Source organism: Petromyzon marinus, chromosome 13, assembly GCF_048934315.1.
Source record: "Petromyzon marinus isolate PM22_M1 ecotype Great Lakes invasive population chromosome 13, UKy_Petmar_22M1.pri1.0, whole genome shotgun sequence".
Lineage (NCBI taxonomy): Eukaryota > Metazoa > Chordata > Hyperoartia > Petromyzontiformes > Petromyzontidae > Petromyzon > Petromyzon marinus.
In genome coordinates this window covers 6,859,400-6,884,518 of record NC_133679.1, presented here as the reverse complement: position 1 = coordinate 6,884,518, position 25,119 = coordinate 6,859,400, and the positions used below count along the sequence as shown (strand labels likewise).

Genomic DNA, 25,119 nt, shown 5'->3' with positions numbered 1-25,119 from the left:
ACGCTTTCTCCTATGGGTCCTTTGGCATTTCCTCACTCAGTTGCTTAAGAAGCAAGAATTATCTGGGTTCAATTCAAGACTTGGGTACCATGCTGTGCGGAGTTTGTATGATCTCCCCAGTGGTCTGCATGGATTCCATTCGTGCCATCTTGTTTTCAAACAGAGCTAAAACACACAATGTTATTGCTGCTGGCCAAACATCTCAATTACAGGACCAGCTTGAAAAACAGTCCATGGACTTGGTGTGGTTTTCCTGGGTCAATAAGTTAAATTATAGAATGATGTACGTAACTTAAATAATAATAATTATGAATGACCAAATTACTCCAGACCCCTTTTATCTGTGGAGTGATCTACGGATAATAGGATCCCCGATGTTCTTTCTGCGGATTAGAGGTGTCCTGTAAATGCCTTTACGACATTTTTACGAGTTTACGGCGCTGTTAGGGGGACGTTTTGCCATGCAGATCTTCATTCATCTTTCCACCAGTTAGTCTGTGAGTGACTTAGTCGGAAATGTATTGTTAGATCAGGGTTGACTTTCACCATCACTGCCCCTTTGCTTTAAGGTAGAGAAGCAAACCAGTGGGTTTTAAAATATTTCACTGAATTACAAAAGTATGTATGATTATATTTTTTATTTAGTTATTGCTTTGGTAAAATAAATATTATTTTATATTTTATGTTATCGGTAGAAGACATTTCTTTTGACTAAAAGCTTTCGTGACTGCAGGAATTCATATTCTTTGGGTCTTTCGGTGAAACCACGTAGATAAAATAAAAATAAAAATAATTATATGAAGAATAACAATATTACGACGTTTCGATCGCAACACAAGCAATATATAAAAAATATATTTGTCCTGCCTAAGCAGCTCTCCCGCTATATTTTCACCTGATGACCATTGCTTGTGTTGCGATGGAAACGTCGTGATATTGTTATTATTTTTATTTCTACGTGGCTTTACCGAAAGACCCAAAGAATACACATTTATGTTTTATTGCATCACCCATTTCACTTTCCTTTCACATTTGTTTCATTTCTGTGTTCACTGGGAGGCAATTCAGGGCCTCGGTTTACATTTTTCAAAACCATTTTGAGCCAATCTTAACTGGACTCTGGATCCCAATGATGACCTGGCCCCAAACAATATCCATTTTGAGACATATCTCTGCGATTCTCGTCTATTTTCGTTGACCATAAAGGGGTGACTGCCTAGAATGTGCCACATCTCCTTGTGTTACCCCTCATTACCGCAATAAAGTCAATCTGTCTGTTTTCCTCGTTCACGGTTGCACACTCCATCATCGGCAGTGCTCTTGGCACGTGGATGCTGCCGATTCATCAGGTTTTCTCTCCAAATTATGTGGCTATGTGCAAGAGATTGTTAACGAGTTTTGCAAATAAGACATTAAGCACTATAGTGGATTACAAACTGTTTTTTTTTTATCCCGTTACCTCTAAAAAACAGTCGCATTTTATTCATTCACGAGTCCGTAGTGTATCTTAAATCCTTCTGACTGCCTGCAGCACTTTTTTAAAGCCTGGTAAACTTTAACTAAGCGTGCTTTTGTGCGGATGGTGTGATTTATGTAAGGTTGTCATTAGCAATGTCTTGGGTTCACGATGGAATGATTTTTCATTTATTCCTTGCCTGTGTGATTTTACAATTTGCAAATCATAATAGGCACAGCCTGTGGCAGTCACCTGCTTTTAGGTAAATAAATAAATAGACATTTGTTCGCCATTATTTATTCATCACATTAATGACTATCACTTGTGTTTTTGAACAAATTCTTCATTGTTCTGGAGGCGATTAAAAGTTGATAGTATTCCAAAATCTGAAATGTGTGGCGGTTTTATAATGCCCATATGTTAAACCTAAATATTAGTGAACTGGACACGAGCTATGGTACAATGTGAACGATTGTATCTGCATTATTACAGTCTTGTGAACTATACAGCATATGCTAATTGTGTTAACAATTGCACTGTTTTACATATTTTAATAATAATTTATTTTTTTAATCAAATTGGCAAACACACAACGCAATTTAGTTCCAGCACGATATTCGCCAGTTTTCATAACTATTTGGCTGAACTAAAGAAGAGTTATGCATTTCCAAAAAAAAATAATTATGGAAATGAAATAACTACTCTGTACATCAACTGGTATTTAAAGTTCTAATATCGTACTTTAAATATATGCAGTATTATAAAACGGAATATAGTGTCTTAATTTATACATCGTAATTTTTTATGTTTATGGATTCCAATAAACTCTAGCTGGTGATTTGTTTTCACTTTGATCTTTAGAAACACCCATAACATTAGCATACGTTTAATGCTTACAAAATTCATATTTATGTCTGTATTTTTAAGCCATGTATATGTTACGTTGCAATTGGCAGAATTTTTTTTATGTATATATAATTTACTTAGCTGGGAAAGCTTTATCAGCTTTTTTTAGGAGTGACCTACTTAAAATATTTGTCACATTTCTCATTCAAAATATAAACTCCTTATGCAATGTAGGCATGCATTGAAAAGAAAAAAAGCGACTCGCAGGCACATACTTGAGCAATTGAAAATACTGTACGTATGCCGTCAAGGTCAAACTGGGACAGGAAATAGTCCTCGAGAAATAATTTCGAACCCTTCAAACATTGGCTTAACACTGACAACACCGCATTGCCTCGTGAACTTGAAGGTTACACTGATTCAAATCTATCATTGCTCATGAGAAACCAACTTCATGAAATCAAAGCTTTTGCTTTCTTATAAACTTGTGCTTTGAGTTCACCACGCTGAGCTCTAGCTCAGGGAGTTGTTGTTTTTTGTGTTGCCCCTGTAGAAGAAGAAATGCCACCTGACCTCCAGTGACAATCGGGTTTTGGGGGTATGCACGATTAGACCAGTGTTTAAAACCCGGTAGCAGTAGACATCAGGGTGCTAAACTTCCGAAGGGGATTTCAAGTCCCTCTGCGTTGTGTTCGCCGTGTGGTGTGCGTGTGTAATTACTGTACATGAGTTTGGTGCATTTTGTAACAGTCTATTTTAGCTTCAGCCGTGGCTTTGCAGCAAGACTTAACCGACTCTGTTTTCTTTCCATTGCAGCTGAACCATTGTGAGGTAATTTTGTGTGCAAACGGAGTGCCTGTGTTACAAATCAGACAGAATAACAGGTGACCTCATACGCTTTTAATTAAAGGTGGCAGTAGCACGTTTTACTTTGACACGAATCTGGCTAACACCTTGGCTACTGTGGAGTGAAAGATTAATATACTTCGCTTGGGAATTAAATGTGAAAATATTGGCATTGCCCTTCATCTGCACATCTCATAGGGGTTGGCCGATGCATTTCCGTCAGTCAAAAAGGTAAACATTCATCACCGTGGTTTGCGAAAAATACCGATAGGCCACATTAACACTTCCTTTATATAGCAACTCAACTACTTTGCTTATTTCAGACTATTTTCTATTTTTATGACCTAATTTTAGTCTTCAATGCATACATTGTAAACCTACAGGTTTTTTTACATTGTACAGATTTTAAGTTCTATACAAAATTATTACAGTACCGAATAATTGTCATTAAGTGTAATGTGCCTTCTTAAAATTAGTGTCTGCACATACGCTGTACAAGAACATTATTTCATTCGTGACTAGCAAGAAGGAGTGTTTAACTTCGTGCTATATTTTCTAATGCAGTTTAACACGTAGGCTTTCGCGACCAATATTATTCATAATAAAGGTTTTTTTTTGGGTTCGATCGCGTTATTTATAAATGTGTCGTAACCCTCCACCACCCGACACGGCCAAACAGTAAAGAATGTGTCACGTTCACAAAGGACAAATAGTTCACTACTTTAGCCCACCGGTGCGTTGAAGAGTGAATCAACATCATTTAATCCACATTTCATGTGTGAAATGTGGATTTTATTTGGCGTTGTTTGGGTAGAAGCCACGAGATGCCCCTCAGTGGATCAATGAGCCACCAGCAGCACGCGCATCCTATTGAATCAATCTTCTAGATCTCTGTCTCCACCAGGAGAAATGATTGCGTTACTGCAGCTTTTACCAGTGATGGCTATCCAACAGAAAACCTCCCCCTCCCAAAAATCTTCAATCAGTTCTAAAGTACCGGTATGTCATCAGACGTTGCATTGCCCGCTTTAACAATTCAAGGACAGCAGCTCCTAATTTGTTAAATAATGTTTCCTTTCTTGTACCCTTTGCAGAAAGCTCTGACCTTATTCGAGACTGCTATATTTTGACATATACGTACTGGAAGTTCAAAACGCAGCTGCTGCTATGAGAACACCGAGGTAGAATATTCGATAAGCATGACAATTGGGTCTGCCATGGGAACACAACACGTTTCAGGAGTCGCCGGACCGACTGTAAATACTGTATGTCAGTGGTTCTTGGCCTGGGGTGCACGCACCCCTTGGGGGATGCAAGACGCCCTTTCTGGGGGATGCGAGATATGGCAGATTTTGTTACAAGGTTAAATAATCGAAACACAAATTAAGCACGGGTACATAGGTACAACTACTTTGTTTCATCAAACCCGTTGTATTTATTAACATTTTTTTTTACGATTGACAACCAAGGGGTATAAGGCTGAAGTAAAGGTTAAGAACCACTGATCTGTATACCAACAATTCACATGGGCCCTCGGCAAACGACTCTACTTGTAGCAGTGGGCAATACGTGGTGGATCTCAGGGAAAACAATCTGATCGAAACGCTAACGTAAGCATTCTAAAATTTTCATTTACGGCTGATGGCAAATAAAAGTCCCCAAACTGATGAATACATTCAGAGATAATAGCTTCTACCAATAGATGGCGGTGATCGTTTGTCTTTCTATTGGATAGAGGAGCCGTTGAGATTCACCCAGATGGATCGCAGTGTTTGGTGTATTGGCCACCACTGCAAATCAAATGTATAGGAAATGTTCATGCCATTAAGCACCACGTTTTTCAACTTAACTGATGGATTGCGTACCCGTCTGGCTTCTTTTTAGAGTACATGGTGTTATAGCCAAGCCTTGTCAAAAGTGAAATACTGTAGTTTATCTTGAATGAGTGCCACTAACCTCGATCAAGATTTTGAAAGTTTTCCAGGTAAACAACACAGCATGTTCTGCTTATTGGAAAATATGTGAAAGAAAATCCACGTAGTTGGGTCAGGAGGATATTTAATTTTAGTAGCAGTTGTCACATCTTCAGAAAAAATAAGGATAAAATAAGTTTTGTATACATATAATCATTTATCCATATGAGTTTTTTGGGTTAGATCGCGTAAATATATAAATGTGTCGTGAAAACCCACCACCACCCAACACAGCCAACGAGTGATTTAAATAACAGTGAACAATACTACAAATTAAGTTATGGTTAACCCTAATCTGATGACGCTCTATGAGGATACAATATTATTGTAAGCAATGCTATTTTAACAATTGCACTTCTAATTGTTTGCAGTTGTAGACTACGATTTTTACTTCCAATTGAGTGTCCTCTTTATTCTGACCCAAAGGAGCAAACCATTATAATACACTCCGGGCTTAAACATTTACTGATTGACATTTGTTTTTCTTACATTTGTTTAGTATATTGAAAACTTTTGGCGAGACAGCCAACATGTATGCATTATTAAAAGCTGTTTTTATGTATACATCAATGGCATTGATGTCACGTATATCATTGTGAAACCGACAGCTTTTTGCATAGCACAACTGAATTCCCGTTCTACAACATAGGCTGGTTTGAAATGCAATTTTAATTCAGGTTAAAGGCGTTTAAATGTTACTAAAAACAACACGCAAGTTTATTGACTGTATGTTGGTTAGAGCTGTTGTTTGCGTATTGCACTGTGAAGCGGGTGACCTGCATTGCACTGTCGGTCACGGAAAACATCGATCAGTGGCAGTGATATCTGAACTGGTGCGTCGTGAAGTATGTGTAGTGATTTTAAATTTCAATTTATGTGTAGTGATGTTACTGGTAGGAAACGTAGTGGACTGGAAGCCCAACCGGGATTAATTCACAGGAGGCAGGGGATTAATTGTTGTGGATGTCTGTGGATGTCTGTCCACGTGTATCCGGACACCCGGATATATAACAAATGCGCTCCTAGTGGGCATTACTGGTAGGAACGTAGTGTACTGGAAGCTCAACCGGGATTAATTCTCACAGGAGGCAGGGGATTCATTGTGTATGTCTGTGGATGGCTGTCCACGTGTATCCGGACACCCGGATAAAATGGGAGGGGTGGGGCTGGGTGGAGAGGGGAGGGTGGGGAGGGGCTGGGGATGGTGGGGAGGGGCTGGGTGGGGAGGGGCTGGGTGGGGAGGGTGGGGCTGGGTGGGGGGTGGGGAGGGTGGGGCTGGGTGGGGGGTGGGAGGGGTGGGGCTGGGTGGGGAGGGGCTGGTCACCCCGTGGTGCCCTTATAAAACTCAACGTTTAAATGGATCACTTTGGCGCGTCGCGAACACACCGTGCAGTACCATTCAGGGGGCCACTAGGGGCATGGTACTGGGTGCTAGCAGGAGGAAGCCTGACGAGTCCTACCGACAGAGTAGGGGACTGCAGCCTCCACCAGCGCTGCAGGGAATCAGCACAGAGAGGGGCCGCTGGAAGAGTGAGGTGGGGGGCGGCTGGTGGTGGGGGCCATGTGAGGACGAGTCACTCCGGCACCGGGTGAAGCACGTGATGGGCCGGGGTGAGTAATGTGGGCCAAAGGTGAACGAGGGGGCACGGGGGGAGTGGCTGAGAACGTCGAGAGACACCATGAGACCTCCTTTGCCAGTACTGTATTAAATTATGATAATGGGGGTTTCCCCTTTGGCAATAAAACAGGTAGGCCTTGGCAAGGTAAAGTAATTTACCCTTTTTACCAGCCTCAACGCCCGATTCGAGAGTATTCTATATGAATAAAGCGCTCTACCTAGCATATACCTGTTATAAACATTTTTCATGTGCAGTAGTGCCCCAGTAATTACCCTGTAATCGGGTAATTTGTATGGGGTAAGGGTAAAAGGTAGGGTAAAGGTAGGCTCGTTGTTTTTACCTTACCTTGCCGCGGTCTAAAAACAGGTGTTTAGATGTTAAAACACCATACTGAAATATTTTCAAGGAATCATGTCTGCATTAACCACATATACTTGTGGTGAACATGCAAACAAAAAAAACATGCTCTGACAGTGTATGATGCATTGTCTGTGAAACGGATTGGTCCACACCAGAGACATCTTTGTTTAGAGCCTCGTCTCAAACAGTGTTAGACCAGAGGACGCTAAAAGGTGAACAGCACAAAGACAATGCCACTATCAGGACATTGAGAGCTCGGGGTGAGCAGCTACATCATGATGCACATACTGTCAGAGCATGTTTTTGTTTGTTTGCATGTTCACCACAAGTATATGTGGTTAATGCAGACATGATTCCTTGCAAAGGTTTCAGTTTGGTGTTTTAACATCTTTTTTTATTGCCAGAAAGGGGAAACCACGATTATCAACGTCTAGAGAATTCCCGAAAGAGGCGTGGTTAAGGGCGGATCCAGAGAGGGAACAGGTGCGGTGTCGCCTGGAACCGTCGGGAATATTCTGGACGTAGGGCGCGGCCGAGGGTGGAGCCAGGCCGTGCCGAGAGAGATTAAAGGGACGCCCCGATCACAGATCCGGGCTGTCTGCAGGTGACCTGGAACCCAAGTGCTGCGTTTACGTCTTCGTCCCCGTCTTCGACATCGTGGGTCAGGGAGCACGTGGCTGCTCTGATTATAGTTATCCAGTATGCAAAAAAAATGTGTATTGTGGCCCTATGCCACAAAAAAAAATGTGTATTGTGGCAACAAGTGAGAATAGGTGTATTTAGTCCCGTGTGTAATGGTGTTGCGTAAAGTGTAGCATAAACATTGTTGCCTCCTAAATAGTGTCTCTGAATAACTCACTACATATGTGGTCAAACAACCTCCCCCACCACGAGCGTTTATCCAGCCGTAAATGAACAAGGCTGGGCCTGGGGTTCACATGGCTGGGGGGCAGCGCAAGGCATGGGGGCACCCAGTGTGCGGAGGAAACACGTCCGGGGGGGGGGGGGGGGGGGGAATGCGGAGTCTGGAAGAACATGTAATGTTTGAACCTTCAGAGCGTGTGGTTCATCATGCTCGCCGAAAATGACATTGTGGATCATAAACAAAAAAGCGTGTTATTAGCCTGCACCCAATAAAACACCATAAAAGATGGTCCTTACTTTTGCAGTTCCTTTCTTCGGAGTTAATGATTGCAGCGTTGCGTGTTACTTAGTCATTCTCCACTCAGCTGCTTTGTTACTTTTTAACAAGTAAATGCCAACAAGTTATGAATTCCTGGTATTAGATGTGTGCAGACAAAAGTTATTATTGAAAACAAAAGTGCGTCGGTATATAATATTATTTTCAAACATTTGGTGACTGACCTGAAAATGTTCGTCAGTGACCATTCTTAATAGCGCTAGGAAGAAGGGCCATTGCCCGAAACGTTGCCATTTATTTATTTTTCCTTTTAAACCACAGTGTTGTTGACGAATGTGTTGAGTGTTTGGTAGCATGTGCTTGTCCACTGCTAACGCAGTATCACCAAACAATGAGTTTAACGTCACAATGTGCGCCTTTTGAAATATTTCCTTGGTCTTTTTTGGGGATTTATAAGCAGCCAAAAACATCAACAAATGACTGCAGTGAGTATTCAAAATACATCGCTCAAAACACTGTCAAGATGTGTTAAACCTCTGTAGATGCGCCCCAGAAGAGCAAATGCAGTTACAGAAATCTAGGAATTCGAGCAAAAATTGCTGGTTAATTCTGAAAAACTAATATATATCTCTCTCTGTATGTAAGTGTAGATACATTAACATGAAGGTCATTTATGTAATTTGCTACCAAATGTTAAAAGTCATCGGGGGGTAAGACTTTTGGGCTATGTATGTTGAACTTTATTCACACCATACGTAGCCAATGGGGTTGTGTAAGAAGTATTTAATTTTGTATGTGGAGAGACAGTTACGTGAAAAGAGATGTTGCCTGCGGGATCAGCAGAGACGAAAATCGTGTAACTCGGGCTCGAGTTCCTTAACATTGGAGACACTAAGCAAACTAAGTCAAATGCAGTGCGACTATGAAATCAAGTACAGTTTCGCGCAAATAACTTAGACAGCAATTAAAGTAATCTAAGTCAAATGCAGTTGGACACAGATTCCTTCGAAAATGAAGTTCACCTAATATGGATTACAAAGTCTAATTAAAAACAATAAGTCTAAGTGATACATTCCAAGCAAAGCGCATATTTTTAGTAGTGTTTGAATGGGGTGTACTTTTGCATTTTCACACATGTTGGCGTACAGCCATTTGTCAATCCACTGCTGGATGAGGGCCTTCCGATGCTGGACGGGTCGCGGGGGTTATATGTATGCTCATACATCACTCGACTGCTCAGCGCGGGTTGGTGAAGGTGGGTAGCGTAGATGTTGGGGGCATAGCCATACGGTACAACAGTGTGATTTGACGCTCACTCTCTCTCTCTCTCCTCTGCTTACCACCACGTAGCTGCCCCACAGCAGTCTATAACACCCTGCTGTGCATGGAGGTCACCCATTCAATAAATGCCCAAGCTCAACCCAGCTAGCTGAGGTTCCGAGATCGGACATCAGGCACATCGCAAGTGATTTGGTCCGAGGCCCGTATATTCAACGTCCAGTTTTTTTCATTACCTGACAGTGCTCACGGTGTCCAAGCAAAACATTATTGGACTAAACAGAGTAACTAAGGTGGTAATCCGTTAAATAGGCATGGCTTCCTTCAAAGTTTCATTTCAGTTTACGTGGTGTAAATATTTAACTGCCAGTAAAGTTACTTTGATGAGTAACGTATGATTAACTATTATGAGAGTATAGTGAACTGTTAATTAATCTTAACGACAATATATTTGTTTCATCTTGGCTTCAGTGCCATGGCACAGGGGTTACAGTCTTGCTTTACATTTATAGGACATGGTTACCAAGTTAAAAGTTTGAAAACAAAACAATATTTACTCTTTTGTTCTTTCGGTAAAGCCACGTAGAAAGAAAATAAATTAGATAACAATACGACGTTTCGATTGCAACACAAGCAGTCGTCATCAGGTAGGGCTACATTTGAGAGACAAAACACAGAGAGAGAGACAAAACACAGAGAGACAAAACACAGAGAGACAAAACACAGACAGCGTGCGTGGTGAGCGTGGAGTGAGCGTGGTGAGCAGCGTGCGTGGTGAGCAGCGTGGGGTGAGCGTGGGAGACACACACAAGTCTATGTTGTATGTCTCCCTCTGTGTGTCTCTGTGTTGTCTCTCTGCTTGTGTGTCTGTCTGTGTGTCTACGTGTCTGTGTTTTGTCTCTCTCTCTCATAGCCTTGAGATACAAGGATCCCTCTAGCACCTGCATGAGCTTATTTGATCGCTGCATCTCGACAGTGGACATCTTCTGGGGCATGTTTTTTTTTTACTCCTTTAGCTGCCACTCCACCATCAGTCCAAACTAACCATTATCATCCCTTATGGTGAATGTGCACTGAGTAATATAATGACGGGATTATGCCAATAACTCTAGAGAACCTGGTTCTTTCAAAAATAAAAAAAATAAAACCTCCTTCCAGGTGCTTACCTTGAATGAAAAATTGTGTGTAGTCTAAAGTTGAGCGAGACAATACGACCGAGGCTGATGGATAACCCCAAATGTGAAAATGGAGAGCCTCAGCAGACATGTTGAACATTGCCTGAGTGACAACACCAGCAGCTTTGCGGTAACAAGCTACACGTGAATAATTTTATGAACTTGTTTTTTTTAAACTGTAAATGCGACTTTACTCTGTGGAGGTTTTATATGAAATCATCAAGACAAAAATTTGCTTCTTACGAAATGTATTACATAACGCATCAATGGGTAAAACAAAAACGTAGAAGATTACTGCAATAGCTTTCGGTGTATCAAAAATGTCTGTGAAAAGCATTTCACCATAAATGCTTACGTCATACATTTCGCACGAGACATTTCAACACGGGGTAATATATTACAGTAGACAGATGAAAGTGAAAATTATTTCAAGCGGATACAACTGAAAATTTTCTCAGTGTCAAAGTGAGCGATTTAAGCAATATGTGGCTCGTTTCTAGAACTAATAGTAGATAACATTTGGGTTGACTTTGGACTCGAACCAGCTGTTGATTCTTTCCTCATTCTGGTCCCTCCACTGGATGTTGGTCCTGGTCCTCTCAATGGCCTGTTCCATGGTGGCCGCAGCTGAACCCAGGTTTGGATGTGTCACCTTAAATTGCAGAAGCTGATGACACAAAGTATAAAATGCCTTTTGAATTCATGGAAATCAATGCATGCCTTCATTCATCCATGTGCTAGGGAATCATAATTCGGCTGTTTTAGTGCTGCCCTAACAAAACAATATTTACAGTTTAATACAAGTATCAAGAGAACACATATGATTGTAGCTTTTTTTTCCATTGCAGCAAATGTTTGCTGTATGTGTGTGTATGTGTGTGCTTTACACTTTGATATCACAGCTAACATCAGTGTTTAATAATTTCTGAACCAGTCTTGGGCACGCCCTTCACCAACACACTCTGACAAGCATGGTGAAGTATGGTCAAACAACCCCCATGACCAACACGGTTTGTGGGGAGCTATTACATCAAGCGGTAGCTTGACGAGAGGGCTGTAAATAATTGTGATGAAATCGTCACTTGACAAAGCGTCATGAAAGTGCATGCAGATTTATGGTACAACAAAAAAAACTTGCATGTTAAATATATATTTAGAAAATAAACTTTCCAAGAGCATAGTTTGTCAGTACTCTGCATTCCACGAGTAAATGAACAGAGCCGGCTAACAACCATCAGCACCGCTCTGCTCTTGCGGTCCCAAATAAGGGCTTCAAAACATTGAACTTTGGATCGAGAAAGGGTAGTGGACCTTTCCATTCGTCAAACCAACCAGGCCAGACCACGGATGTTTATTGCTAAAGTAAAGCTGGAACCAGATCCACTTGCCTCGCCGAGCTCTGCCTGCGTGCTGAAATGCCTCGTGACGCCCGTAATTAAGTTTGAGAAAGAGAAGAACCCAGAGCCATACCTGTAAAACATCATGGGTCGACAATTAGGAGGCAAAGGCTGCAGTAATCCGGATTCATAAAACGACACACGCTATGCTAGCATCAAAGCACGAAGAAGACATCTTAAGACTTTGTACAGGCTCATAAACAAGTTAACTTACAAAAGGGTGAAACAAAGTATGAGCATGTATGTGCACAACATAGAAAGCATATGCAAATGAATAATTACTGTATATATATTTTTTAAAGTAAACAGAGGCAATGTAGTTTAACATTCAAACATGATATAAAAGTAGGTCTTGAGGTATAGAAAGGGAAATGTTTCAGGAAACTTCAGCATAAAAGGAGAATTACCTAATGCCAACACACTCTCCCAAGTTTGTACAGGTAAACACATTTTGCACTTATATTAATTACAAATACTGGAATATGTACACAACTTAAACGTAATATTGTGAGTCTAAGATATCAGTACAATCTCAATACTGAGAATTGTGTCATAATTTTGTGACGTAATTGTAAATACACTTTAAGCGTGCAGTAAATATTAATTAAAACACGTGTAGTACTTACTGGTTGAAAATGAAGTCCCATTTCTCTTTGACGAAACTCCACGCCAGAGGCCGCCCAATGACATTCCGGGCCACCGACGTAATGACACTTGTGGCATCCTGCTTCCTGATGAAGGTTGAATCTAAAGCATACTCCAGGAGCCTGTCAATTCACATGCACCCACCACCCACCCCCCCCACCCACCCAATAATTTGTGAGAGTGAACATTCACGTAGCATAAGTAGAGGTGAGCATCTGCAAGGGTTGTGGCGAAGTAAGGCCAAGCAAGGGCTTTACCGTCTGAGGATCCAGGGCTCGGTGCTGCAGGCCAATGCTGATCTCAGTTTCTCCTTTTCCACAGGGAAGGTAGTCTCTTGGAAAAGCTTGAATGCGAAGTCCCATTCCAAAATACTACCAGCTGCCAGGGCTTGGCAGTATACCACCGAGCGAAGGTTCGGGTGAATTCTTAAAACACAATGGGGGTTTTAAAAATAAATTATGTATTAGTATTAGATTACTGAACTGCCCAGGCAATGATGCAGTCGTGTAGAATCAGAATATTTATCCTGGAGAAATCCGATGAGCTATGAAGCTCTTTTTTCACAAATGCTTAATCTTCCCCAACCATCCAAACGTACACCCCCAACATTATCGACCGTGATGTTTTCATCGTGTGTTAATTTGTTTTGTTGCAGGTGTGAAAATAAAGTAAATAAAATGAGATTGCTTTGCGAAAACTTCAATATACCCGTATTGCGTGTCCTCGTTTTTTTTTATGACAAGCCCTGTTGTTCTATAACGAGTTATCGGTATTCGCTCAATTGAGGGACAAAGAGCCTTTTATCATGAAAGTAAATTTACCCGTGACACTCAATACAATTGTATGTGCACTTACACATTGCTTGATTTATTTTCCATCCACTTCTGGAATATTGTCAAGGCACTTTCTAGACATTCTCGCTTGCCGTACCCACAAGCCGTGTTCAGAGCGTACACCTGCATGTACCTGGAACACATCAGACAATTCATGTTAATCTGACCATTAACATTTTGTGCTGAAGTAAAATGTTGCGCAATTCAAACTCACGAAATACATTTACAATACTCACTGATCCATGTGGCCACTGGGAACGAAACTGAGGTTTTTGTGTATCTGATAAACATTTTCTATTTGCTTTAACATGTATTTCTGTAAAGAGAAGACAACAGATGACATAACAAATAATCGTTGGAGACACTTTGATGGAAGCACTTTCACATCGTGACACGTCCCTTCTCTTATTTTTTTTATTTACACATTTCACACAATTCAATTTAACATCAAAAGAGGATTAGTATTGAATGATGCGTGATCAATAGGTGCGCCTGTTTTTTTCTTGCCTGGATACTCCCATAGTATTTGGAGGTGGAGAACATCTCGTTGATGTATCCGAGGTTGTTGAGGGCTGTTCTCCATGGAACATACTCATCTTCATTTTCCAAATATACAGTGGTCTCCAATGCTTTCTCAATAGCCACCTTTGCAGCTCTGATTTAGACAACGAATGTCATATTAGTCTTTCGTCTGAAGTGCTCATACAGCTATGCAAGCATGACAGTCAATTAAAGTCATGATATTCGGTTATCTTTTTTTCACTCGTATGATGCACTTTGCTGCATAGGTTCACAATTTTCCAAACAGCTGCAGCATACTTTCTGCACAACAAAGTCGTGTCTGTTAGCAGTGTCTTATATGTTTACAATTACAAGGACTTGCCAAGCTCGGCTGAATCTCTCCCAGACGCACTACCCACTGCTGCCAGAAACACCCATTACACTGCACATGTATTGCTCATGGGGTAGTTTTTTTAGTTTCCTGTTCACTATCAAAATTTTTGGTCAGTAGCAGTGCCGGATTATCCTAGTAGCATAAGTATCATATGCCACGGGCCCCGCACTTTCATGGGCCCCACACTAAATGTTTTCAAGCTATCAATTCCGGTTTAGTGATTCTGCACTTGCTCTATTACTATAGTACTATACTGCCTTCAACTTTTATGAACGACTGGGTGTTTAAGGTTAGCGATTTGTTGTATTATCTGGATGTATAGCAAATGAAAAAATACGATTACTTTATTGTGCAAGTAAAAACATTTTCTTTTAATATTTATGTTTTTTTTTAATTTAGGGCCCCTTTATAACTTATACTGCAGGCCCCGCACTAGCTTAGTCCGGCACTGGTCAGTAGAGTGGTGTGTAAACCGTTGAATGTAAAAATGTCAGATGTTAAACGTGGCTAAAAGAAAATGGACAAGGCAGGAATACAATTCTCAATTATAAATACTCTATCCAAAAAATATAAATACTTTACGTTGCAAGGCTGAATGTGTCATCAATAAGCTGAGCTCGATTTTGAAGTGGTATAGCCTGCAGGAATAAAAGGAGACATGGAGGCATTAATAAAATAATAAACATGAATGGTGGAAAATTGTGTCACAATCATCGTCATCAAGAATACATGTTTTTAAAATCAACAGTTTCATTTAACTTTTATCAGGAGCTCGCATGGTTAGCTGTGTTGCTTGCTTACACAACTCCTGACGAAAGAACCTCCATTCTAGGGAATTCTACAGAGCTTCTCTAGAATGCATTTTGGCCTACTCCTCCACACTTCAAATTCAGGACCATAATTCTATATATGAATCATTTGGCGGGACCTTGGGGTCCCACAAAAATCAGGTCAATAATAATTATTATTATTGTTGTTCAGTCCGCCCACTCGTGATCCCGACAGCAACGCGCCGCCCGCCCAGACTACCGCACCACCAACAAGCGCCAGCAGCAGCAGCAGGCGGCGATCGACACGATAGGCGCCACCCCACCGGGCAAACGCGAGCCCCGGGGGGCGTCCGCCGCAGTCGACGCCCTCCGGTCAGCCGTCGATCCTCAACTTCTTTGCCAAGGCGAGCCCCACCGCCGCCCACCCCCCCCCCAGGCAGTGAATTTAACGTGTTTGTGTAACTTTTCAACTTTTTACGAAACTTAGTGCCCCGAGTAGCTCTCGACGAGGCCAAACGATTGACGCAAGTTTTGTTGTTGTCGGTAAGGCAAAGACTCGTGTCGCTACGCGGTTTTCCCCACCAATTGCTTCATATATATAAACACATATATAAATACACGGTGTAAATTAACCAAAACAATATTTGTTAGTTTGTTATAGCTCAATTTAACCCAAGCTTGTGTTCACTGTTGTGCAAAACAAACATCTTTTCATGAATGGCTATGCAGATTAGAGAGTGGTGCAAACAGGGCTTTAGTCTTTGCGCCATTGGATCCGCATGGTTATTGGAGTTGTGGGGAAGCAGACAGACTCCGTGCTGATTGGATAATATCCTTGGCTCCGGAGCCCCATCGCCAATGATTTTTGAAGCGTGGCACGAGTTTATCTCGGGACCACTTACAGAATGGTTCAGGTTGAGTTGATCCAGTAGGTGCTGGAAATTTCCATCATCATAGTGCACACGGTAGTATCCCATCGCTTCCACGTTTAGGATCACCCATGACGTAGGATGAACAAGATCTGAGAAAACCTCTGCAAACACCCGCATGATAAACCACACAGGATTAGGCATATTCATGATTTAAACGTGTGCCATCCGACAAATGTAATCGATATTTTAAAAGCTACTGATGGACCAAAGGTTAGAAATTTGAGTTCATGGGCCTAATTTATTCGCTATTTTGGATAGCAATTGTCCCCTTTCTGGGAGCACTAACAGCCGTGTTCGTACAAAATCACGAATAGTGCGTGGCTTGCACTTCACGCGCGGCCGATCCAGCACAAACATGTTTCCATTCTGCCCCTTCTTTTGTTGCAACTGGGGAATTATCCAGAGTGGGCAGGGAGTCGAGCAGGTCAAAACGGTGGTAGAGAAGTTTACATGCGAACGCGGACACTCTCTGTTCAATTCTGCAGGAACGTATCTGCCATCACGCAGAATGACATTAGACAAATCTTTGAGGGTGCGGCTCATGTGCGAAGCGCTTTATTTTTCTTAACCACCAGGTAAGACCCACTGGAGCTAAATAGCTCTTTTTTTTTCAGACGCGACCTGGCCACAAATGATCGCTCAACAAATTGGCTTTCTCGTGGTGCAAATTTATGGCCGCCAAACCATCAACACAGCAACTGGCACACACACACACGAACATTTACGTGTTCAATTCTGAAATGGACAGAGTCTCTGATTGGTCAGCTCGGTCCGTCGGGCAGGGCAAGCGTGCCGATGTAGCAAAAGCCAAAGATCCCCCGTGTAGCCTTGACAGATTGTAGGGGCAAGTGCTGTTAGCGAGCACCTATAAAGGCCGGCACGGTACACGAGGGGGTGGGTGACCAACACCACACCCGGCCGCCTTTGTCTCCCCAGCGACGATGTTTATACACCGCGCCAGATACTCATTTGAGGCTGAGTCCACCTAGGGGAGGCCCAGGTATCGGTTCAGAGAACCGTCACCGATGTTGGCCGTGAGCGGGAATCGAACCCGGGTTGCCGGGTTCGTAGCGCAGCGCGCTAACCGCTACACTACCGTTCCCCACCATCGATGTAGCACACACACACACGATCCTGACTCCCCGGCCGCACTCTCTCGGCTACCAATTGGCTGCGGGGTTTATTCGGGCACTGCCAATACGACCAACTACAGCTGGCCCGAGTCAAGCACTGCTTCGTGAATTAGGCTGGAGAGAAAACTAGGCAAAAGCAACCTCTACACGAATCAGACGCTATATCTTCAATCACCGTGTGATGTGTATTCTGTTGGCAAGCAACGTGAACCGACAACACTGAGGTGCACTCATCCCATACCCTCTTGTTCATTTAGCCATTTGATTGCGGAAACATTAGTTGACGTCTTCCACGTGATGGGTATGTACCAAACGTAGCTGCATAAAAAGAAAGAAACAAGAAGTGCGGGTTAACACAATGCTTACACTGGAGATGGCCATACACATTTGGATGATAAGGATATGTCCCGAGTCTTTGATGCTATAAAAAAAACCCAGCGGACATTAACATTTAGTGAGAGCAGTTAATGTGTTGTGGCGATGGCACCAAACAGGTGAAACTCGGTCGGCCAGGAGTATTTGCGTGAAATGATAGCGTAATAAATTCTCCCAAAAAATTACTCGAACTCAGATGGCCGGGTGACGGTGCTGTTGGGATTCAGCAGGAAGTGGGACTGAGTCAGCTTCCCAGAGGACGTGTTCACGTGCACCACTGGGTAACCCATTTGAATTGTCCAGCGGTCCAAAATGTCCTTGACAGCCACTGGAAGAGTCACCGTGTGATTGTCCACCGCCTATAAGGATGGCAATGATATTGGGGAGGGGGGAAGGAGTTTAACATCTTGTCATTGTTTTCTGCGCATGAAGCAAAAATGCAATGTATTTCCACACTCAAATAAATGAAGTACAAATGAAGTCCTTTATTGTAGTTTGAGTTTTTTTTTGGTGCCATTTCTTAATTTGCTTATTACTTTTAGATTTTGCTTGCTTGTAGGGGTTTCATTTGCTTGCTAGTGGCTGTATATGGGATTTAATCCTCATATATCATTAATGTACAGCGTTATGATTTGCTATGAGCATGAATGACACTATATAGAATGAAAGTAGTATTATTGTTCTACATTTAATATGTAAATCATGAAAATAACCCATAAAGATGTACAAAATATTGTACCTTAAATGTTGTTTTATTGCATGGTACTATATTATATATTTTACAGTTTTCTAATAGTAGTATTTCTATTCCTATGAGTATCATTGGTGTATTCGTGGCATTACTTAAATGTAATGTATATATATATTCTTACCCACTGCAGATGTCTCCACAGGTCTTGATGTACTGCATTTCCAAATTGCATTTCCTTCAGGTATGACTGATTTGAAGGAATTAAAATAAGATATAAGTTATATGACGCATTTAAAATGATGCCACACTCTATATAAATGTGAATTGTTTAATTAAGTAAAATTGGTTTACCTTAAGGCCAGCTACAAACACGGGCTCAGTCAGAAAGCTGGAAGTCATGCTCAGGATACATGCACCCTACAAGATAGGGAGGAAACGATTTTAATGAACCTTCATAGTGACATCAGTTATTGTGAGTCGGGCACAGGAGGTGAGGTTTGGGTGGACGGCACACATTTGTGGAGCCCACTGGGTTATGAGATGGCCAGGAAATGGCAGTGCAGCAAATGGTTTTAATTCATCTGTGCAAAGCTTTGAGTGTTATCCCCTGGCATCCATGTTGTATTGGGTACTGCAGTTTTATTTCACATGCCAAACACTCACTGATGGGTTTGGCCAAACACGCCAATACTGGATCCTCCTGAAAAATAGTCTTAAGACTCAGTGAGACATTCCTGGATAAAAAAAGGACACGATTATTTTAATATTTATTATTTACCAAGTATGTCATATTATTGGGCTCAGAATGGCTATATAGATATCTATGAATGTATATGTTCGTGTGATACTGCATTGGCAGCAATGCACATTGCCTTTACGTATAATTATTTTTGGCAGTGTCATTGACAAATGTGTTGAGTATATTAATGTCTTTCCCACAACAGTAGTAATACCCTCTGTGTACTGGTCACCTTGCTGTAAGAGATGGTGTCGAACATGGAGTTTGCCTGAGCTGGAGTCATAACTTCACTGTGTGGAACGGAGAGTGGGCGAGATGATGCAAGAGCATCCACGCTCATTGCTCGCTGCAGATCGTTCAATATGATCAATGCTTTCTGTTGATAGTGAGAAACGTCACGCAGAACTGTCACATGAATGAGGTCAAAGCTCTCATCCAGAATAAACACCTCATTCATCGCACCTCCTGGCTTTGACATTCCTCAAAGAACCGCACATCAACAGGCTGATGCGCACATTATAATCGTCAATGGAACATGAGAAACTAGCCAAACAAGGGTTATTGTGGCCATGCAATCCAAACTATGGACCATATAGTAAACCACTGTAGTCTGTGCTCCTTCAGTGGAGGAATAACAAAACTATACAAATTATATCCGGGAGCTCTCTCGTGGCTATTGGTATGTAGCTCCTGAACATATTGTCATAAGAAAGATTAAAATAGGTAATGTGTATTTTGGCTTAATATTGTACAAATACTGTACGTACCAAGCAACTGTTAGGCGTGTGATAAGACTGGAAAGTAAATAGCCTAAGGTCAATAAGTAATACTTAAAATGCTCAAAGAGTTTGGCTTAAAATGTATATTGCTTAGTATTAGTATGACTGTACAGTAACTATGGAAAACTTTTTTATATTGTAAAAACAAAATCACGATCTAAAAGAAGACGGCTTTACCCCTTCTGGCATAAATACAGGTGTTAAGATATACTTGGTTCTTTCGGTAAAGTCACGTAGAAGGGAAACAATAAAAATATTAAACATGGAGACAACACAAGCAATCATCATCACCTGATGATGATTGCTTGTGTTGCAGTCGAAACGTCGTGAGAATTTTATTGTTTTATATTTGTATTATTTTATTGTTTCCCTTCTACGTGACTTTACCGAAAGAACCAAGAATATGAATCCCTGCAGTCACGAATGCTTTAAATCAAAATTTAGGTGTTAAGATGTTCAAACACCAAATAGACACTTACGCAGCATCAAGTCTATATTAACCACACATATTTATGGTAAAACATGAAAACAAATATGCTTTGTTAATGTAGGTACTGTTCTTGAAACTGATTATAAATCATATTTGTTTGCATGTTTTTCCACAAGTATGTGTGGTGAAGGAAGACTTGATGCCGTCTAATATGTGTCTTGTTGGTGTTTGAACATCTTAAAACCTGTAACTTTTACCAGAAAGGGTAAAGTAAATTGTTCTTATCATTCAACATTAGTAAGACTACGTTGCCAGGACAAGAACCATAAAAATATACTTTTACAACCACTGCTAAAGTTATTAATATATTTGAAGTTAATGTATATTTCGATATTCATGAGTCTCACAATACACGAGTTAGGCAATCATCTTTCTTTTAACTTCACAGCTGAAATGTTGGACCTCCACTCCACAAGCAACCCGTTAATGTAAAACCAGGGTGCGTAACCGCGACTGTAAATTCGTTTTAACGTACGATGTTCCAGCTGGGCTCCACCTCGTGCGTGCCGATGTATTCCAGGTAGCTTGCGAAACCCTCGTTGAGCCACAGCTCAGACCACCAGCGCATCGTGACGAGATTCCCAAACCACTGCGTGTAACGTGGGGGGCACCGACGGGGAAATTGACAACAATGCAGTTGGCCATTTGCAAAATATATATCGGCATGGGATAATAAGCAAGCCAATATTTTTTGGCGTAAACAAACACTGTAAAATAACGGCACGCTTTTGTTTTACGTCATATATAAATGTTCATGGCTTCATTTGTGCGAACTTGTTTTGACTGCATCAACCATTACTTCGGGTTGCTTCGATTTTTACGAGCCTAGATTTCACGAGCAAAACGTAAACAACTGCGGGCGCCTTGCTTGACGCTAACTCGCTGCGAGAAACTGCGACTGCCCCGGTCGTCCGTCTGACCTGATGGGCAAGCTCGTGGGTGACGATGGTGGCCACACTCTCCTTGTTTCCATTCGATGACACGTCGGGGTTGTAGAGGAGAGCCGTTTCCCTGTAGGTCACCAGACCCCAATTCTCCATGGCACCGGCAGCAAAGTCCGGAATAGCAATTTGATCTGAGCGCCGCCAAGCCACGCATGTGAAAGTGCATTGTTATTTTTTTTTTGGTAGCGACGTTGTCCTATCAATATCTCGTGACCGCACCGTGATTTATGTAATTAATCTTTTCGCACGTTGTTTTGTTAAGCGCATTGAAGGTTTCACCGTACCTGACTTTGGAAGGACATACGGCACATCGTAGTACTCTTCAAAGAAGTTGAGTATCTTCCCAGTTATATTTAACGCATATTCGGCATTGCCTGCGGCAATTTCAGTTTTCTTTGCCCAGATGCGTATCTGCAAATGTGCGAATTGTTAAATATCTGCCAAACAACACGGATCACTTTAACACGTAGGCTTTCGCGACCAATATTATTCCTAACAACCTTTATTATGAATAACACGGGTCACCTTTAATAATACAATACAGTTGTGATTACTCACTAGAGTCTTGTTTGCCACTGCTTCCACTTTTTCAAAGTCACTGATTATAAAAGCAAGAAGGTATGTTGGCATGACCACTGATGTGTTGAACTTCGTGTGGACCCAGTCCTCTTCTATTGATGTCGCTGTGGACATATATTCACAGAATGTATTAAACAGCATACTCATTACAGCAGTGAACCAAGTATGCTATAAATGGAGAAGACAAAAGTATACACGTATGCATGAATGCATTTGCAGAGAGGTTAGAATGGGTGGTTTATGTAGACCCCGTTACATGTGGATGTGCATGATTACTGCTGGATGAGAAACTCCCATTGCCTTGTTTGCATGTGGGAATCATTTAACGATACATAACACGCTGGTTAGGTAGGCTGGTGAAGACGAGAAACCTTGAGTTTGAAGAATTAATTTTCGGCACTGCCCTCTGCTATCCACCATGTAGCCCTGCAGCCGATAACACCTTGTTGTGCATGCTGGTCACACTTCCAAAGACGATTCGTGCCCAAACCTGCTTGGCTGCTAATATCTGACAATATTGGGCCTATTCTGGTTGATGTAGACCTGGGAACCCATTTTTAATATACATTAAAACCAAATACGTTCATGAGAATCAATTTCGTCAATACATTTTTTAGTTTTTAGTAGGTTGTCATTGATAATACTGCTGAATGTTCTTGCACTAGTAATAGTAAACTCGTTTTCATCCAGCCATAACTTGAGAATACCTGGTTACATGTTTGGAAGAGAGTGGGATTGTAATCACTGGAATGCAGATAGACTTACAAACAACAGGCATATTGGACAGAGCAACATGTTCAGCTTTGTGAATCAAGGTGATGTCAAATGTGGCTTTCATGTCAGGCTCATCGAAGCAGGGAAATGTTTTTCTGGCATCTGTCGGTTCCATCTGTGAAGTTGCCATAATCCTAGATAAAAAGCCAAAAAAAGTTAATTAATTAACGTTACAAACTAAAGTAAATGGAAATATTCGTCTACAAGCAAACCAAAACAGTGCCATTAGAATGCTAAGACACCACAAACTTTCATTGAGAAGTCACATCGCTCAGTATTTTTTGTCAAGAAAAAAACAGCATGAAGCGAAAAAAAATAACAGCGTCTGTGACTTACTTGGTTTCATTGTTCTCCGTGTATTCACTTCGATACAAACCAGCCAGATCATCGGCAAGCTCGCCCCTGAATTTTGCGTGAAGAACATATTCCATGTCCTTCTCAAGTTTCGCCCCGGTCAACTGCACCACCAGATATTCGGTTTTCGTTGCGAGCCACGTGTTGACGGCCATTGGTCCGTTTTGTCCGGAGAGTGAGATATTGTCATTGTCTGAGTAGTTGAGCTTGTTGCTGTGAATGAGGATAACGTCAGTCTGCTCCTTGCATATCATGGTGATATTCACCTGGCCACTGAAGATATAAAGACCATCCGGCTGTTTGTAAAGTTCAGGCTTGAGCTCCACTTCATAATGCGTTGGGATTACGCTTCTAGGCAGACGATACTCATTCCAAGGACCGGGGGGATATGGAGGTGCCGTTGTGGTGGACGGTTTGGTTGTTAAAGGTTTGGATGTAGTTTTTGGATCACTGCTGACACTATCTTTTCCAATTAGACCAGCCATGAGGCCAACTACCACTAAGGCCACTGCTACTGCCAAGGCAATAACAATGGCTTTAGTTTTGCTGATATAAATTTCCTTCCCCATTGTGAACAAGAATGCACCTTCGGTGGCTTTCGACTTTCCTTATATCGAGCAAGTAAGTTAGACATTGACCATGCCAGTCATCCAAGGCGATTAATGGATGACAGTTCACAAGCATCGTAGGTATATAAATGTTTATCACCACAAAATACAGCTACAATATGTTTCAATTGCTTCAGTTCAAGGCATTCTTGCATGTGATCGCTAATACACATGCATATGTCAGTTTTAAAACTGAGGCCATAGAGGGCATTTGGAAAAATGTCATCTATAAAATAATCCTCTTAAGGCAGTGTGATTGACGGATTTGTTCAGTTCATTAAGATAAGATGATATTGCTGTGACTCACTGTTTTCGGTATATGAATCGAAATAGAAGTTGCACATTGTATTGGCAAAATAAACACGCTTAAACGTGAAGCATTTGCTAAATAACACAAGAGCACATTTTCTCCACCAGCTTGTTCAAAAATGTTAAACTTTATACACAATAACATGTTGCTGTATATATACAATTAATAGAGAGATCACTGAAAATATTTAGAAGCTTTAAATGAACTTTAATTGTTTGGAATATCCTCCCTTTTTACATTCCTTCCAGCACCTGACAAACACAAAGTCATGGTCACTGGGGTTGATAGTGGTCACGTGCTGCAGGAAGCACTGCGACACAAAATCATGACCTCTAAATGCAATGGCACCCCCTTGTGGCCACATGTAGATGTTCCCACTGATAACTTCAATATTTGCCTCGGTTTTAACTCGCTGAGGCCATCAAATGGCATAAACTTGCGTTGCAACACAATGTTTTTTTTAATGGTGGTTTTACCATTCAACAATAATATTTATATTTTCTTTGGTTCTTTCGGTAAAGTCACGTAGAATGAGAATAAAATAATAAATTGATAAAATAAAATAACACGATAAAATTATCACGACGTTTCGACCACAACACAAGCGGCCTTCATCAGGTGAAGGGACGAGTCTTGTCCCTTCACCTGTCTCGTCCCTTCACCTGATGAAGGCCGCTTGTGTTGTGGCCGAAACGTCGTGAGAATTTTATTGTGTTATTTTATTTTATCAACTTATTTTATTCTCATTCTACGTGACTTTACCGAAAGAACCAAAGAAGATTAATCCTTGCAGTCACGAAAGCTTTAAATCGAAATATTTATATTTTTTAAAGTTTTGCTGACTGGCATGGAGGGATTGACAGACGGACGGACGGTCACATCCAAATTACGTCCGTGTTACAAGCTGACACTAAAACAAGTATCTCAGTGCCTTATAGAACTGCAGTATTTGTGCCCTACCACAGTCCTAGTTTTATTTTTTACCATTTATCCATCTCAAATAATTCACAAAAGCCTAACATGGAAATAAATGGAGATTGTCAAATGCATTAAAGGCAAACTGTGATTGTGTGTTATAACTAGAGTTTGAAAGCCAAGACAATGATTATAAAATTGAATCGTGCATCATCTGACTGTTCTTTTAAATCGCAGTTGCAGACCACATTTGAAGTTGTAA

General features: G+C 41.3%; 1 protein-coding gene across 1 annotated transcript; it reads right to left on the bottom strand.

Moving 5' to 3' along the window:
* Positions 1 to 8,729: 8,729 nt before the first annotated feature.
* On the bottom strand, positions 8,730 to 23,843 carry LOC116942136 (aminopeptidase Ey-like). Its single transcript, XM_076066814.1, has 20 exons — positions 23,007 to 23,843; positions 22,662 to 22,804; positions 21,876 to 22,000; positions 21,602 to 21,728; positions 21,294 to 21,448; positions 20,849 to 20,962; positions 19,337 to 19,480; positions 18,717 to 18,782; positions 18,547 to 18,612; positions 17,861 to 18,033; positions 17,541 to 17,617; positions 16,137 to 16,267; positions 15,047 to 15,102; positions 14,077 to 14,224; positions 13,806 to 13,885; positions 13,592 to 13,702; positions 12,994 to 13,161; positions 12,718 to 12,858; positions 12,083 to 12,164; positions 8,730 to 11,361 (listed from the first exon to the last, which is right to left on the bottom strand). The coding sequence occupies exons 1-20, from the start codon at positions 23,591 to 23,593 to the stop codon at positions 11,197 to 11,199; spliced, it is 2,859 nt and encodes a 952-aa protein (XP_075922929.1). The 5' UTR covers positions 23,594 to 23,843; the 3' UTR covers positions 8,730 to 11,196.
* Positions 23,844 to 25,119: the final 1,276 nt, after the last annotated feature.

What these genes read in the sequence shown, in the direction of transcription:
- LOC116942136 (XM_076066814.1), bottom strand. Translation starts at nt 23,593, where the DNA reads ATGGGGAAGGAAATTTATATCAGCAAAACTAAAGCCATTGTTATTGCC. An exon ending in CAGTGGCAAACAAGACTCTA is followed by an intron (nt 21,729 to 21,875) that starts GTGAGTAATCAC and finishes GCACATTTGCAG; the next exon opens with ATACGCATCTGGGCAAAGAA. An exon ending in ATGGCTAAATGAACAAGAGG is followed by an intron (nt 16,268 to 17,540) that starts GTATGGGATGAG and finishes GGGTGTTTGCAG; the next exon opens with AGGTTTTCTCAGATCTTGTT.